Source organism: Vicugna pacos, chromosome 10 (assembly GCF_048564905.1).
Source record: "Vicugna pacos chromosome 10, VicPac4, whole genome shotgun sequence".
In the NCBI taxonomy this organism is placed as follows: domain Eukaryota; kingdom Metazoa; phylum Chordata; class Mammalia; order Artiodactyla; family Camelidae; genus Vicugna; species Vicugna pacos.
In genome coordinates, this window is record NC_132996.1 from 25,606,957 (window position 1) to 25,621,806 (window position 14,850).

The window sequence follows — 14,850 nt, forward strand, 5'->3', positions numbered from 1 at the left end:
TTCTACATTCTTTTCTTTTTAATCTACAAATCCTACTTTTTTCAGCCAACTCCTGACAATAGCTTGGGAACTGACAGCATTCACTGACTGCCTTCGTCAGAGTTCAAGAAGGAGACTGCTTCCCTCCTTCTGGAACACTTTAGTGCAACAAATGTAGACAGGATTTTTGAACAAAGACTTAACGTTTCCATGACAACATAAATTACTGATGAAAATCTGCAGGAAGATTTTATACTGTTAAGACTTAAAAGCATGGTTTTCTGCCTTCGCGAAGCAGTCGAGGAATGTTGTTGAGAATTTTGTTGTTAAGAGGATGGGGAAAGAATCGTTGTTCCCTGGGACTTAGATACATAATAAATAAATCTGGGGCTGATGGGCAGAGAAATGGAATTTATATATGATGGTAGTTGGCTGTCATCTATTATTCTAAGACTGCATTTCTGTCAAGAAGTGATTCATACCAATTAACACATGCAGATATCCTTCACAGCAGTAAAATGTTCTATAATTCTATTTCATTGTTTCTTGTAGATGTCAGGCTTTTTCAAATGAGAAATGGGGAAACAGCCTCTATTCTCTTCTTTTACAACGCTGTCTCTCCAAGGCCAACCCTCTCACCATTCGCCTGATGCCTCCCCCTCTCGCTTCTGGGACCCGGCTTCATCAATCACCCAGCTCCCGCCTGTCTTTAGTCTCTCCCTCTATAATTGCTCTTTCAATACTGCCCCTTGAATCACTGCAGAAAACGTGCCTAAGTGGAACAAGGCCTTAAGCAGTGAACATCTGTTTATAGTGGGCCCTCAGTTTTGGAGATTCAATTAATCAGGCATTCATTGAATGCTACTTTGTTCAAGTCTAACGTGAAATGCATTCAGAAATGAGCCCAGCATTGGAAGCTGCTGTCCAGAGCTTGCCAACTTCGGGCACCAGAGTGTTGACTACAGTGGTCAGAAAAAACAGTAGCTGAACAGATACTTGATGTCTGCGTAATTGTGTAGGCCTTCCCGCTAACCACAAGGTCAGTGGAGGCAGGAGCAGCATCTGGCTGTTCACACTGCATTTCCAGCTCCATGACTGGAATGTAGAAGATGTTCAGTCATTTTTCTTGAGCACGTGACTCTGTAATGAAAACCAAATACATTATTATAGAGATAGCCACCATAGGTTTTGTAATTCCGATACGGATGTCCAGGTCTTCTGTAACTAATACATTCTCATTTAACCATGTCAATCCTGGGAAACAGGCCTTGTGTAAATCCTTTCCAAATGAACTCAGTGCAGTTCAGGGCAAGCGAGGGACTGATCTGAGGGACAGAGCCAGAATGGAGGCAGGGTTTATCTTATTGCAGAGCCTGTACTCTTGACAGTGAACCACCTTCTCTGTTCTGGCCCGGCTCTATGCTTGTCCCATCTCCACCTCTGCCTGCGCTTCCCTGGGCCCTGCATATGCTGGGTGCACTGAGACATCATTTTCTCCTGTGAGGGCCTGAGTGTCTTTGTTTCTGCTTGGGACCTGGCCCCCAGGCATGTATATCTTATCCAGCTTAGCTGCACAGGAGGCTTTGCTACCTTCTAGTGAAGGCTGCAAAATGTTTCCCCTCGGATTCTTTCAACCCAAACATGACCTTGTCCGTTCACTTGATGCCTCATCCCTGCTGGGAACTTGAGCTTCCTAGGCTCAGATCACACCAGCGCTCTCTGCCTCGCTAACATGAACCTCTCTGCCTTTAAAAAGGTTTAAAACCCCTTTTGATGGGAAGAATCACTTCTGATTGGGGCAGTCTGAGAGGAGGACGACACTGTCAGTGGAGGAATAGGAATATTGCTGCCTCGCTCAGATGCATCCAGCAGTTCCCCAGGCCTCCCACAAGCATCCAGGCATGGTATTCCAGGCTCTGTACAGCCTGCTCCCAGCTCCTGCCCAGCCTGGTCACCATGACATCCTTCCCTCCATGAACCACACCCTCCTGCTCCCTGAGCGGTTCACCTGCTCTCTGAGCCTGCCTCACAAACCACCCTGCTGCCTGATTCCCCCATCCACTTCTCTGTCTACATCTTCCAGTGCCCCCTTCCCCACTTCACCCCTCAGAATAAAGCATCCTTTTTCCTCTTTCCTTCTGATCTCTGTCCTATTTGCTTCATTCTGCCCTTTCTTAGGGTCACATGTGGACAGACCCTGACCCACTCACTTAACTATAGAGACCTCAGCCTTGGCTTCCTCCTTTCTATGGGCTATGTGAAACAGCCATGGCTGGAGTTTGGCAAATGCCAAATGAATGAATGAATGAATGAGAAAGCTGAAATCTGGTAGCACAGAAAGGGGAATCAATGGTTACAGGGGACCACAAACTCATGGCAAGAGGCACTGGATGTGACTGACCTGAGAGTGTGGCCCATACTGCTCTGGATGGAGCATCTCAGGGCTAGAGGAGCTTGGGTATCCTCTGGCCAATCTGTGTCATATAAACCCTCCACCGCATTGTATACATCAGGCTGGACCCCACACAAGCACCCCTAGGCAAGGGCCAGTGAGCACACTGCAGCTCCATCACGTTTCCTGAGTGCAGTGGGAAGGATGTGGGCTGTGGGCCCTGACCCACCTGGGCTGAGAATCAGCTCTTCTATTTGGCAGCTCTGTGGCCTTGTACAAGTCGCTTAACCTTTCTGAGCCTGGGCTATCCTCTTTTGTAAAAGGGAAATAATACTATTTCCTTTCAGAGTTGTTGTAAGGGTTATAGAGAATATACAAAAACAACCTTCTAGCTTATAAAAGGTGACTAATGAATAGTACCTTAATTCTTTATTTATGACATACGACTACTTGTTGCATGTGGCTGGGAAGATTTTGTGGAGCGTTCAAAGAAAGTGCTAGGTAATAGAATTTGGGTTTAAACCTAACAACGTGTCATAGTAACAGTGAAATTACTATGGGACTCATTAACACATCCCATATGAAGATGATTTGCCAAAGTTGTTCAAGACCAGGGTTACTGAGCTGTCCCCACAGATAAGGAAAGGCCCCACAGATAATGCTCACATGAGACACTTGCCAGCCCACAGGGGCCACTGCAGAGGCCGGCCTGGAAGGGATGACCCAGAAACAGTGCTTAGGGCCAGTGTATACCTATCTCAGCCCTAATTCTATAGGCAGGCGGAGGTGGGGGCAGAGAATCCAGGTTTCTGCCATCATATTATGGGTTCCAGGTTGTTACTGCTTTGGCTACTGGGAGATCAAGACCAAGTATCAGGGGCTTCTGTCCTGAAGGGTGGGAAGCAGGAGGGAGGGCCTGGTGCCTCAGGCAGGTGATGGTGGCCAGAACCCCAGATGCAGCCCACACCAGCGCAGGGCCTGTGTGCAGAGCCAGAAATGGCTCAGAAGTCAGGTCACGGTGACCATTTGAGCCTATGGAGATGGAGAAAGGAGGAGGAGAGAGGATTAGAAAGCAGTCTTGAAGCCAAGAGGGTGGCTGCCCCTAACAGAATCAGGAGGGTGTCAACCCTCCCCCCAATTCCCATCTCTTCCCAGGTTCCCCGTCTCAGTGGGTAGCATCTCCACCCACCAACCCAAATCCCAGTCTGATCCTGGCCTCCCCCAGCTCAGCCATTTTCAAATTCTGCCCATGTCCCTCTTGACTCACTGCTGTGTTCCATCCCCACTGCCACCATCTTGGTTCCAGCCTCCAATTTCCTCCTGACTCACTGCACAGCCTTCCTGGCCTCCTGCCCCAACTCTCCCCTTCTGTCTCCATTCACACTGCTGCCAAATTCTCTTTCCCAAAACGAATGTAGCCACACTCATCTGTGGCTTGAAGTCATTTGGCAACTCCTTGTTATAGCCTAGACCATCCCCTCAGCTGGCTGGCAGGACCTCTTGAGTCCTTCCCCACCAAGCTTCAGCCTAGCCATCTGAACTGCCTACATGGCCCGGGGTGGGGGTGGGGGGCTGTGCATCTCATGAGCCTCTTTGTGTGCTCCCCATTCTACTCGGAACCCCCCTCTTCTGGACAATTGTCAGCCTCTGTGACTCCCTCCAGAACCTCCCCCCAGCCATCCCCAATTCCCAGGCTGGCTGTGAGTTCCTCCGCTGTGCTCCCCACTCCCTTCTCCTGCGTAGCTCCTATCCTGTTGTCCCGGAGTAACCTCCAGTCCCTCGTCCTCCCACACCTTGAGCCCAGGGCCTATTACTCAGTTAGGCTTCCACAGAGTTCAGCATCCTGCCAGGCAGACCTTAAGCACTCAGTAATGTTTGTGAATGAAAGAAGGAAAGGGTGAAATTGAGCAGTGAGGAATACAAGAAGAGAAGACAATTTGGCAGAGGAGACAAGATGATTTGGTTCTAGGGATGCTGGGTCTGAGCTGGCGGAAAGGCAAGTCTGAAGCTTAGGGCAGGGTCTCTTAAGAAACTGGTCGCTCTGCTCACACATGTGCCAGTTCGCCTCAGGAGGGCAAATGACCAGCACGTTACCAAACCAGCTTTCTCCACTCGGAGAGCCTCAGAGCCAAAGGACATTGGTCAATTTTATTTGACAACAGAGGACACTGAGGCTCAGTGGGGAGAGGCCTGCTCAGCTGCTACCTAGCGGCAGAGCTTAGGCTAGAATTTGTGGATCTCCGTCGCACTCTAAGCTTTTTCTGCTGTCGCCTGTGACTTCGTGTTCACGGCACTCGTCTCTGAGCCCTGAAGCAGGGAGTTACCATGAGGGTGAGAGAGGCACAGGAAAACCTAACTCCACAGATACTCACACACTGACTCTTCCTTTCTCACAACACAGCTTCTCACGGCCCCAGATGAGAAGAGGTCTGATTAAGACCTCAGAACCGCAGAGCTTGTGCATCGAATGTCACGCACTCAGCAAACAAGATGGACCCTGCGGCCTGCCTCAGCAGCTACACTTATTTTACCCTGTTTTGAGTACTGTCACCATCTACTCTCCAGTCCTGCAACAGATCAGACACAGCTGATTAGAAGCCAGGAGAGAGATTGCTATGAACAAGCGGTCTGACACACTGGCTCAAAAAGCAGCAGATGGGGGTCACATGGGGTAAGGACCAATAGCCACTCACACCAAACACACGAAGACTCTCCTCCACACCGTATCCCAACACAAGTCCTCATGGTGATGTCCAGTTGTATTCAGTACATTTTGCTTGTTTGTGATCCGCAGGCATTTAGACATTTCATAAGGATTTTCATCTCAAGTGACTGAGATTCTGGCAGCACAAGAAGCAAGCCCTCTGCTATCAAAGGGAGGGATTAACCTTAAGGACTCAGTGTTGCAAAGTGTCTCCATCATAACAAAAGGGAAGAGACGCTATTTGGCCACAAGCTACCAGGCGCGCTGTTTGATGCATTGTCTCATTTAATAGTCACACACGGCAGGCATGCGACCATATGTGAGGTCCCATGAATGACTGAGTGGATTGAGTTTTTCCAGCCTCATTTTAGATAATGTGAAAATGAGGCCCAGAAATTAGAACTGCCAGTCTGTTAAATTAGGAGATGTGATTAACAGACACACATTACTATATATAAAATAGATAAACACCAAGGACCTACAGTATAGCACAGGGAAATATATTCAATTTCTTGTAATAAGCTATAATGGAGAAAAATCTGAAAAGAATTGCCTGTCCATGGTGACACATGGGAGCCGGAGCCCAAGCTTTTCCTCTGAGGTACTACTGTTCTTGCCACAACCTGTCTTGACTGGGCAGGAAGGAACACTTGCCCTCATCCAGGAGGAGAGAGTGAGTTCACGACGGGCACTGATTGCTGTGTTGGCTGCCCTGTGTGAGGGCACTGCTTCCAGGCATCAGAGGCGTCACATCACTTGGGCTTTCTTTGATTCGCAGGAATGAATTCCGAGCATGGACGGACATCAAGCCTGTGAAACCCATCAAAGCCAAGCCCCAGTACAAGCCACCAGATGATAAGATGGCTCACGAGACCAGCTACAGTGCCCAGTTTAAAGGGGAAGCCAATAAGCCAACCCCAGCTGACAATAAGATCATTGATCGCAGAAGAATACGCAGCCTCTACAGCGAACCCTTCAAGGAACCTCCAAAGGTGAGACAGATCTTGTGGAGACCCATCAGCACAGCTGGGCTCGGTGGGGTTAACTGTAGCAGAGGTGGGAGCAGGGCTACTGCCAACTCTAGCCCCACCCGCAAGGGCTCCTTTAAAGTCCCTCCTTTTCTTTGTAGCACACAGAGGCAGAGGGGCTTCTTACCAAGAACTTTTCTAAACTCAAAGGGAATGTTAAGAAGAAACATCACCTAAAATGAAAACAGCTTAAAGACTGGTAGATTTCAGAGAACTAGCTTCTGATTTTGAGAAACCCAGGGGAAAAAATGGCAGAAAATCTCACCTGAACCTTAAATCTCTTGTCTTATAATAACTGTGTTTTGTCCCTGAAGTGCTAGCCCATCCTTAGAGGCATCCTTGCCTGACTTCCTTCCCACCCAGCCCCTGCCTCATCCTCAGCTCCAATCACTTCCTTCCTTCACAAGTCCCTGAAAATCACCTACCATTTCTTATCCTTTCCCTTGATCCACCAGCAATTCTTAGTTTGTAATAACACACCTGTCACATCAGCTGCAAGATGTGTTCCAAGTAACTTGCTATCATAATAAACAGTTTGTGAATGACTTTCATTTCTGAGGAAGTTATAGTGGATTCAGAGATTTTCCTATGACAACACTGCTTTGCCTTATTTGCATCCCAGTATGCATTCATGAGAGGGAGAAGCATGTTGGAGATTCAGCTGCCAAAGCAGGAATCACACATACCATAGCTTATTCTATGATGTCAAGCCACATGGAATGTGCAAATATCAGCTGTCCTCTCTATAATAGCAGAAAAATTCTGAAAACCTGAATAGCCTTTGCTCTTCTTTTCCCTAAAGTCTTGCAGTCAAGTGGAGTTTCCTACTTGGCCCAGGACTGGTTTACAGGTGAGGGAACTACCCAACCCAGTTTGTGTGGACTACTCCAGTTGTAGCATTGAAAGTTCCAGATTCCATGAGAGCCCTCAGTCCTGGGCAAACCAGGACAAATGATTACCTTATTTACAGGTTAAGGGTGACAGAAAACCCCAGGACCTTGCTGAGTGAATGGCCCAGCCTCTGAGGCCCAATATCATCTCTATCCACCTTCCACAGATGAGGTGAAACCCAGAAAATTCAAGTGGAGGATGGAGGGAAGGTTGGGGAAAGTAAACCTAGAGATGGATTGGGGGAAGAGGGTGGCATACTGAGGGATTGTATTCAGTGGCCTTGAGTTCTTGAGAAAGAGAAGGCAAGGCCATCTCCTAGGGATGGGGGGGGCAAAGCTCAAGGAGGGAGCTTGGGGAGAACAGAGTGGGCTTGAACAGCTGCTCTGGGAAAACCTTCCAGGGTGCTGGCCAGAGATGAGGTCTGGAGGGCTGGGCAGTGCTGATGGCCCCACAGGGCGAGGCTGCCTGTCCCAGCCTCTCAGGGAGGATGTTTGTCCACTTGAGCTCACCATCCTATAAACCACCCAGAATCCCCATGGCTCCGTCAACAAAAGTTTATTTCTTATTAATATGCATCTGCTGTGGATTGGCTGCAGCTCTTGGATCTGGAATTTGGGGCGAGGGAGCAGCCTCTCCCTGTGGCAGAGGAAAGGAGCCATTGGGAAGCAAATGCAGGCTGATTCTTGATTTCTGTCAGGAGGTGACCCGTGTCACCTCTGCTCACTTTTCATTGACTAAAGCCAATCACATGCCTGCCTGACTTGAACAGGGCAGGGTGAGGTATAATCTTCCCACAGGGATGGGCCGCAGAGAGTGCAAAACAGAAACACAGCCCACGGCCTGGAGTGGCCGAGGGCGAGAGCTGGCGGTCAGGAGCCAGCGTGGCCAGCTAGAGGGCTGCCCACATGACTGACCGGGGGCTTCAGACAGGAGGCGCCAGATGCCCTAGCATCAGTGAAGAGGCTTCCTATGCCATGACACTCAGTGTCCTGTGCTGTCATTCCCATCATCCTTTCACTAATCACGTCTTCTCTCTCAATTCTCCCTCCCACTCCCGCCTTTTTCGTGTTTCCATTTGCGGTCTGTCTCTCCATGCAGGTGGAGAAACCTAGTGTCCAGAGTTCCAAACCAAAAAAGACCTCAGCGAGCCATAAGGCCCCGAGGAAGGCCAAAGACAAGCAGGTGGTGTCGGGCCGGGCCTCCAAGAAAAAGAGCGCCGAGGGGCCCCGCACAGCACCGCCCGAGGACAAGGAGCAAAGCAAAGAGATGAACAATAAGCTGGCTGAGGCTAAAGAGTAATTCACTGCACTTCCCTTTCTTCTTCTCTCCTTTCTCTCTTTCTTTCTCTCTTTCTTTCTCTCTTTCTTTCTTTTCTTTCTTTCTTTTCTTTCTCTCTCTTTTTTTTTTTAACCAACCAACAAAAAAGGCCACAAAATTGATGAGAGGCTTCCCATCTGCCTGGAGCCTGAGTGTTCCAGGAGCTCTTTGGTTTGGTTTCTTTGAACAGAGGGATCCTGTTTCAAAGACGAGTGGCCTGCCTCCTGTCCAGATCTAGACCAGGTCCTGCCGCTGGTCCCTGACCAGCAGGAAGCCAGCGGTGGGTGGTGCCTCCAGCAGGGGAGGGTGTGCCTGGTGGGGAAGGCAGGAGGCAGGAGGGCTATGGAGGAAGTCCTGGCCATGCTTCGATGTGAGCGTGGAGCGTCCTCCTCCACTTCCTCCCCAGGGTCTGTGCCAGTGATCAGTTTTGAACTATAGGTAAAAATGTTCATTGCCAAACTTCACAGAGTTATCCTGTATGCTATAGAAGCCCAACCCGGGCTTTGGAAATTGACAATTTGTGGAAATATTTTTTAAGAAATTTTGGCCTTAATGCTAATAAAATGAGTTGTGTCTGTTAAGCTGAAGTAGTTTTTCCATAGAATCTTCCGTTAGAAACGCGTGATTGCATTTAGTTTCCTACCAGTGGGCTTTAAGTTGTCTACCAAGTAAGAGAGATGCCACTGATGACCAAAACTAGGCCAGGGCAAAAAAGTTAGGTGTCTTAGGTACATTCCAGACATGGTAAGAAGATGACAAAAATGAGATTGTTTCCTCAGCCTAGCCAGTGCTGCCAATTTGGCAAAGCAGCTGGTTACAAATGACTGAGGAAGAAAGTTTAAGGTGTAAGAATGTGTATTTAGAATGTGGCTTCTGAGAAACACACAGCAGGAAACAGATGTAGTTAGTGGCAGGTGTGGCGATGTTTATTGTCCCTGCCTGGACCGTTCTTGCTCTGCTCCTGGAAGAGGACAGGAGATGCTGAGCTTCAGGTTAGGGGACATTTCTGTGACTTAACCTAAGATGAGGAGAGTTCCCTGCGACATGATTAGCAAACATCTTTGACCTCATTCATGAATAGAAGTAGCTCTCCTTGTATGTGTGTCTCATGTCTGTGGGTCAGCACTGCCTGCCAGTGATGGCAGTGCCACCTTAGCTGTGCTAGAGTTGTGTTGTAGGCATTAGTCAATGAGTTGTGGCAAGACCCCAAATACCTACCAGAAAAATTGCATTTGCAAACTCTGTGACGTGTACGTTGTTCAGTACCCTTTATTTCTCATGTCTTCAGAGTGCTCAGTGTCACCAGCATTCTGAAATTTCTGGGCTGTTGTGTGACGCCAGCCTTTGCTCTGGGGTACTTTTCTTTTGTGATGAAAGTGGTGAAGAGTGAAGTCCTCAAGACCCTTTCTAAGTCCTTCCAGTTGATGCCGGTAGAGCCTCCACAAGCTCTCTCCTACTCTGACCTTTCAGGCAGCAAGACCTCCATTTCCACCATTTTGTTTGTCACCTTTGGGCTGATTGAGAAATCTCTTGTAAATGAGTTGAGCCTGTGCTATTTGGGCCCTGTTTCCTAAGAGAACAGGACTAGCAGGCCTGCTGCCCTCCTCCTTTCTGTCTCAGAGAAGGAGCTGTGTGGAAGGAGAAGGACTGAGGAAGGTCGAAAATGTTAGTCGCAGTTTATGAATCCCAGATTTTGATGCCGAGCCAGAAGTGGCTAGAGTAGATCTCAGTGCTGATTCCGGGTATTTGCTAGCTAATCTTAACAATAGCCAGACAGCCCTGTCAATATGATCTTAACTTTGTCCAGAGAATTTGCCAGTGTGTGTTCGTTCTCTTGAGAGCTGACATTAGTCAGACATGTTGATGTTAGCCACAATTTGGATTTCTCCGTAGAATAGTCATCTATTTTTTGTAGATCAAGTAAAATCAAGCTTTACAATGCATGGGGGACCATTCATTCCGCATTCACTTATTGAATGCCTGTGTGCCCTACACGGGGCCAGCCACGGTGGGTAGTGTGCCTAAATCTGTCTCCACAGCAGCACAACCAGGATACATAGGACTCAAAGTTTGTGCTGACCAAATGGTAGTTTCCCACCTGCTTTATAGCCCCAGGCACTGAGTTTCTTCCCTGCCCTGCCTGAGGCTCTAGATGACCTGTAGGATTCTTCAACCCTTTAGTTTCCCCCATCTTTTTAGCACCTCCAGCTGATGAAACCCTGTTGGTAGTTCACTTTGACTCTTGAATGTGTCACTTCACTGGCAGGAAACCTCCTTTGATTTCTACTGTTTACAAATAAAACTCAGCCAGTCTCGGTCTGTGTCCAAACAGGCTGATTGACACTGACTGACATCAGCTTCACAAGCAATGTTTTGGTTTTGCCTTTCTGAAGGTGACCAAGCTTCGAATGCCTGTTCTGCCCATTTTTGTACCATTCCCTGTGGTTCCCTGAACTCCCCTGACAAAAGAGCGAGGACTGAAGCTTTCCCACTGTCTGCTTCCCTCGCCTGCAAAAATAATCCTTGAAGCTGTGCGTTGGGTCCTTAAAGCTTTTCGTTATCCGCTGGTGCTCCCATGATGCCTTTGCCTCTCCCAAGGCAGACAGGAAGTGTCTACTTGCGATTTTGTGGCCTGGGTTTGTTGCATACCACAGATTGTCTTTGTATGTGTAGCGCACACCTCTCTTGGTGCTATTTCATTCCTGCTGTTAGTAAGAAAATGACAAAAATATTCATGTATAGCCAATTGATTGTGACGTGCTTGTGGTCTGTGCTTGCTCAGAAAAAACAAACAAACAAACAAACAGTTTTTCCAATTATAAATAAATGCTAAAGACGAACACCACTTTCTTGATCTTATTTCCTTGGTAAGGCCCAGCTGAGTAGGCGAAGGAACCAACCTTTGCCATCTGAGCCACTCTCCATGAGGTGAGCTGTGCCCTGCAGTTTGTCTGGGGTTCTCCATAACTCAGCTTGACTCTTTTAGATACTTGCCTCTCTGATACTAATTGCAAGCAGTCAGAGCTAAGTGTGGGAAAAGCAAAGATGGACCAAGAGACCCACTGGCCAGCAAGGTAGTGTAACGTTTTGATGCCCTGGTGCTGGGAGTGAGTGACCAGCACCGCCTGGCCACGCTGGGAGGCTGGGTCCTGACCTCCACCCTTTCCCATCGACCCACAGGACTGTCTGTTCTGGATTTTCTCCTCCCAAGCGATGGCAGAGATGCCTTGTCTGACTCATTTAATCTGGTCATTGTGGAGGATCCACCCTCTGGGGACTGGCTTACTGTGTGGGTTATGGGGTGACAGTCTGGTGTGTGCCTAACAGGGGTGTGGAAACTGCCATAAGAGGGTCCCAACAAGGTAACAATAGACCAGGGAGCTGGGAGCTCAGATAGAGGACAGGACTCTTCCCACGGGGGGTGGGGAATCAGAGGCTTCGTGGAGGGGAACCTTGGAGAATGGGTGGGAGGTGGGTGTGCAGGGCATACAGGGGCTTCCGGCAGGAGAGCAGATAGATGGGCACCTCAATGTGCCCATTTTGATATCCTTCTGCTAACATGGGAGACTCTGTACTTTTGTATGGGATCCCTCTTCCTTTTTCCAAGCATGCTGATTGAATACCTATTACGTGCCAGGCATTGTGCCTGGAGTAGGGAACCAGGATGACTGAGACGCCATCTCCCATCACAGTGGAGCATGAAGGAGGAGTCTTTTCTAGCAGATTTCATGGGTCAGGGAGGACCTCAGCGGAGGGCAGTTGATGACCAGGTGAACAGAGCCCGGGGTGGCCAATCAGACAGACAGAGGGAGCTGCAGGAGCAGAGCTCTGGGGGCTCCAACACCAGGTGAGCTCAGCCTTGGGGCGTGATTCCCTCAGGGAGGGCCTGGTGCCATGTGGGGGGCGGTGGTTAACTGGGGTTTCTCCATCTACTTACCCAGCTTGCACCCCCCTGCTGTGCATGTTCCTGCCATTGTGCTGCTCACCCTCACACTCATACTGGGCACCAACCGCGGGTCCCCTCTTGCTCCAGGCTAGGAACTCTAGGCTGGGATTCATTCTGTTGCTGCTCTCCAGTTTCTGGGCTTTGGGGAGGAGCCATGGTAGGAATCAATCAAGGGTCACGTTTATGAAAAAAAAAAAAACACTGTATATTCATTTTCCAGATGAACAGAAAACATTCCTGCCTGCTTTTGTATGAGGCAGAAAACCCCAAATCCTATTCAATAAATCAAACATACATAAATGTCTATTATTTAGCTCTTTTTTGATCAGTTAAGAATTGTTTTATTCAACACTAGGGATTGAGAGAGGTGGAGAGAAATAGAGAGGTAGAAACAGAGGCAGAGAGAGAAAAAGACCCACAGAATCACACGTGTGAAGACACTGAGAACAACCCAGGAGAAGGTGAGATGCACTCGGAGTCCGAGACAGGGCAAGAGTGGGCAGCGGAGAAGCAGGCAGGTGGGAGCCGTGCGGCTTTCTCTGCGCCGCCCAGCGGTTGGGGCTCACATACAGCCTCAGCCTTGCTTTCCATCCGTGCTCCCTGAGCTGCCAACGCCCAGGGGGCAAATCTCCACCTGTGATTATTATCACCTCACCTCCCTGAAACAGCAAACAAGGCTAAAACCAGCCTCTAGCTTTAAAATAGGTCATCATTACTACATTAGTTGTAGGTGTAGTTTGAGTCTTCCTTAGAGTTTATATGTTCTTAGGAAAGTTCTTCCTTTTTTTTTTCCCCACTAGGTTTTGAAAACGCACAGCCTGCTTCCCATAGGTTCAGGGAGTGTCCCCTTTCACAAAGACTGTGTCATCATGGTTTTAAGGTCCTCTCCATGCTGAAATTTCTTAGAGCATTTTACATGTTCACAATCTCAAGTATAAAAAGTTTCTTGCAGGATGTAGCCTGTGGACCATCTATAAATAAGGTGAGACCCTATCGCCGCTCCACTTGAGGCCAGCAGGGCAGGGACAGCAGCAGGGCAGCCGAGGCCACTGAGACAGGAGAGGCAGCTTTTTCAAATGAAGGGAAGCAACCCTCCTCAGCCTCCACGCTTGTAGAACCCGGCACATGGTTCACAGCTCTCCATCCCACGGCCATTGGTGCATCTGTCCCCATGACACCTGGACCATCCTAGAACAGCTATAGTAACAGGGTTGCCATCATTCTATATTTTCTTCCTTAGCTTGTGAATATGGGTTACCAGTGGTGGTGCACTTAGCTGTTTATGAGATTTATGGATGGAAGTCAGTGCTGGCTGTCCAAGTCTGTGTCATTCACTAAACTCTTTGAGCTTTGGTGTCCTCCTCTGAAAATGGGGACTCTAATGCCCACCTCAGAAGAGAGGAGTGAGGGTGAAACAACTTGCAGGCTGTGGGGAAACCCATAGTGGACACTAAATAGAGGTCACTTCAGCCCCTCCATCTTCCCCGTACAGGACTTGAAAGGTCTGTGTTCCCTGTCTTTCTGACAGATAGCTAACTGAGTAATCTCTGATAATATATGAAGTTGATTGAGGCAAACGCTAATTAAGAAGAATGCTTTTAAAGAATTTCGGCTATGAAATGCCTTTGAGTCTACAGACCTAAACAATAATATTCTAACAATGTATATTTGCTGATTGTTTACAAAGCCTGTCTTTCTGTGCAATCACACTGACCCCTCCTGATGTCATGGAGCGGGTGTCTGCACCAGGCGACAGGCAGGAGAGGGACTCTCAGAGGGGAGGGCGTCTGGTCTGCCAGCTCATCAGGCTGAGACAGACAGAGGAAGTGTGGAGCCGGGTCTCCTGCTCGCAGGCTGAGCTGCTTCCCCCTTCACCTGAGGCAGGGGCCGGCCTGGAGGGAGTCAGCTTTCAGACACATGGGACTCCTAACTAAATTACACCCTCACCTCAAGGTGCCATGTCTGCTTGGGCATTACAGGCCCTCCTGCAGGCTTACCTGGGATCCCCTATAAATCTTGGGACTCAGATATAAGTCAGGGGAAATAAGAATTGGGTCAGGTCTTCACACACAACTGGCTGAAACATCCTGACAGAATTAACCAATTGTCTCAGCCAGATATACACACATTTTCTCCTCTGGGTGCTAACTGACTGGGTGACTAAAATGCATGGTTACTGAATACAGAATGATCCAATAAAGTTTTCATTCATTAGAAGTATACTTGGTCCTGGAGATACCAAGATAAAACTGGTGTCCATTACCTGACATCAGAGGTATTGGATCTGAGACTGCCATCCTGTGCATTTTATTCCAAATTGGAACGGAGCTTAACTCTATCCCTTGTCCTCATATAAGTGGCCCTCTGTCGCTTGTTAGCTAGGCATTGTATATAACTGTCTCAACCCAGACATCTTATTTGGGGCCGAGCGAGCTTCAGATGCTGAGATGCATCAGTTATTGCCACCGCTACTGGCTTAAGCTGCCAGAGGGATCTTTAGAACATGCACCTCTGACCATGACACACCCTGCTTTAAACCATCCGCGGGCTCCTCGTGGCCTGCAGAAGCTTGTCTCTGCTCAGCGCCCCATGC

At 48.6% G+C, this 14,850-nt stretch overlaps 1 protein-coding gene and 1 long non-coding RNA gene across 2 annotated transcripts in view; one reads left to right on the forward strand and one right to left on the reverse strand.

Moving 5' to 3' along the window:
* Window positions 1-14,850, forward strand: part of MAP6 (microtubule associated protein 6) — a 64,983-nt gene that overhangs the window by 38,155 nt on the left and 11,978 nt on the right. The window contains exons 2-3 of the mRNA XM_015238423.2: window positions 5,854-6,067; window positions 8,093-8,289. Coding sequence (XP_015093909.2) covers window positions 5,854-6,067; window positions 8,093-8,289 — 411 coding nt within the window. The remainder of the gene's footprint in view (window positions 1-5,853; window positions 6,068-8,092; window positions 8,290-14,850) is intronic.
* Window positions 2,788-3,924, reverse strand: LOC140698957 (uncharacterized). The gene is made up of 2 exons (XR_012076969.1): window positions 3,639-3,924; window positions 2,788-3,403 (listed from the first exon to the last, which is right to left on the reverse strand). It is a non-coding gene; the product is annotated as an uncharacterized lncRNA (long non-coding RNA).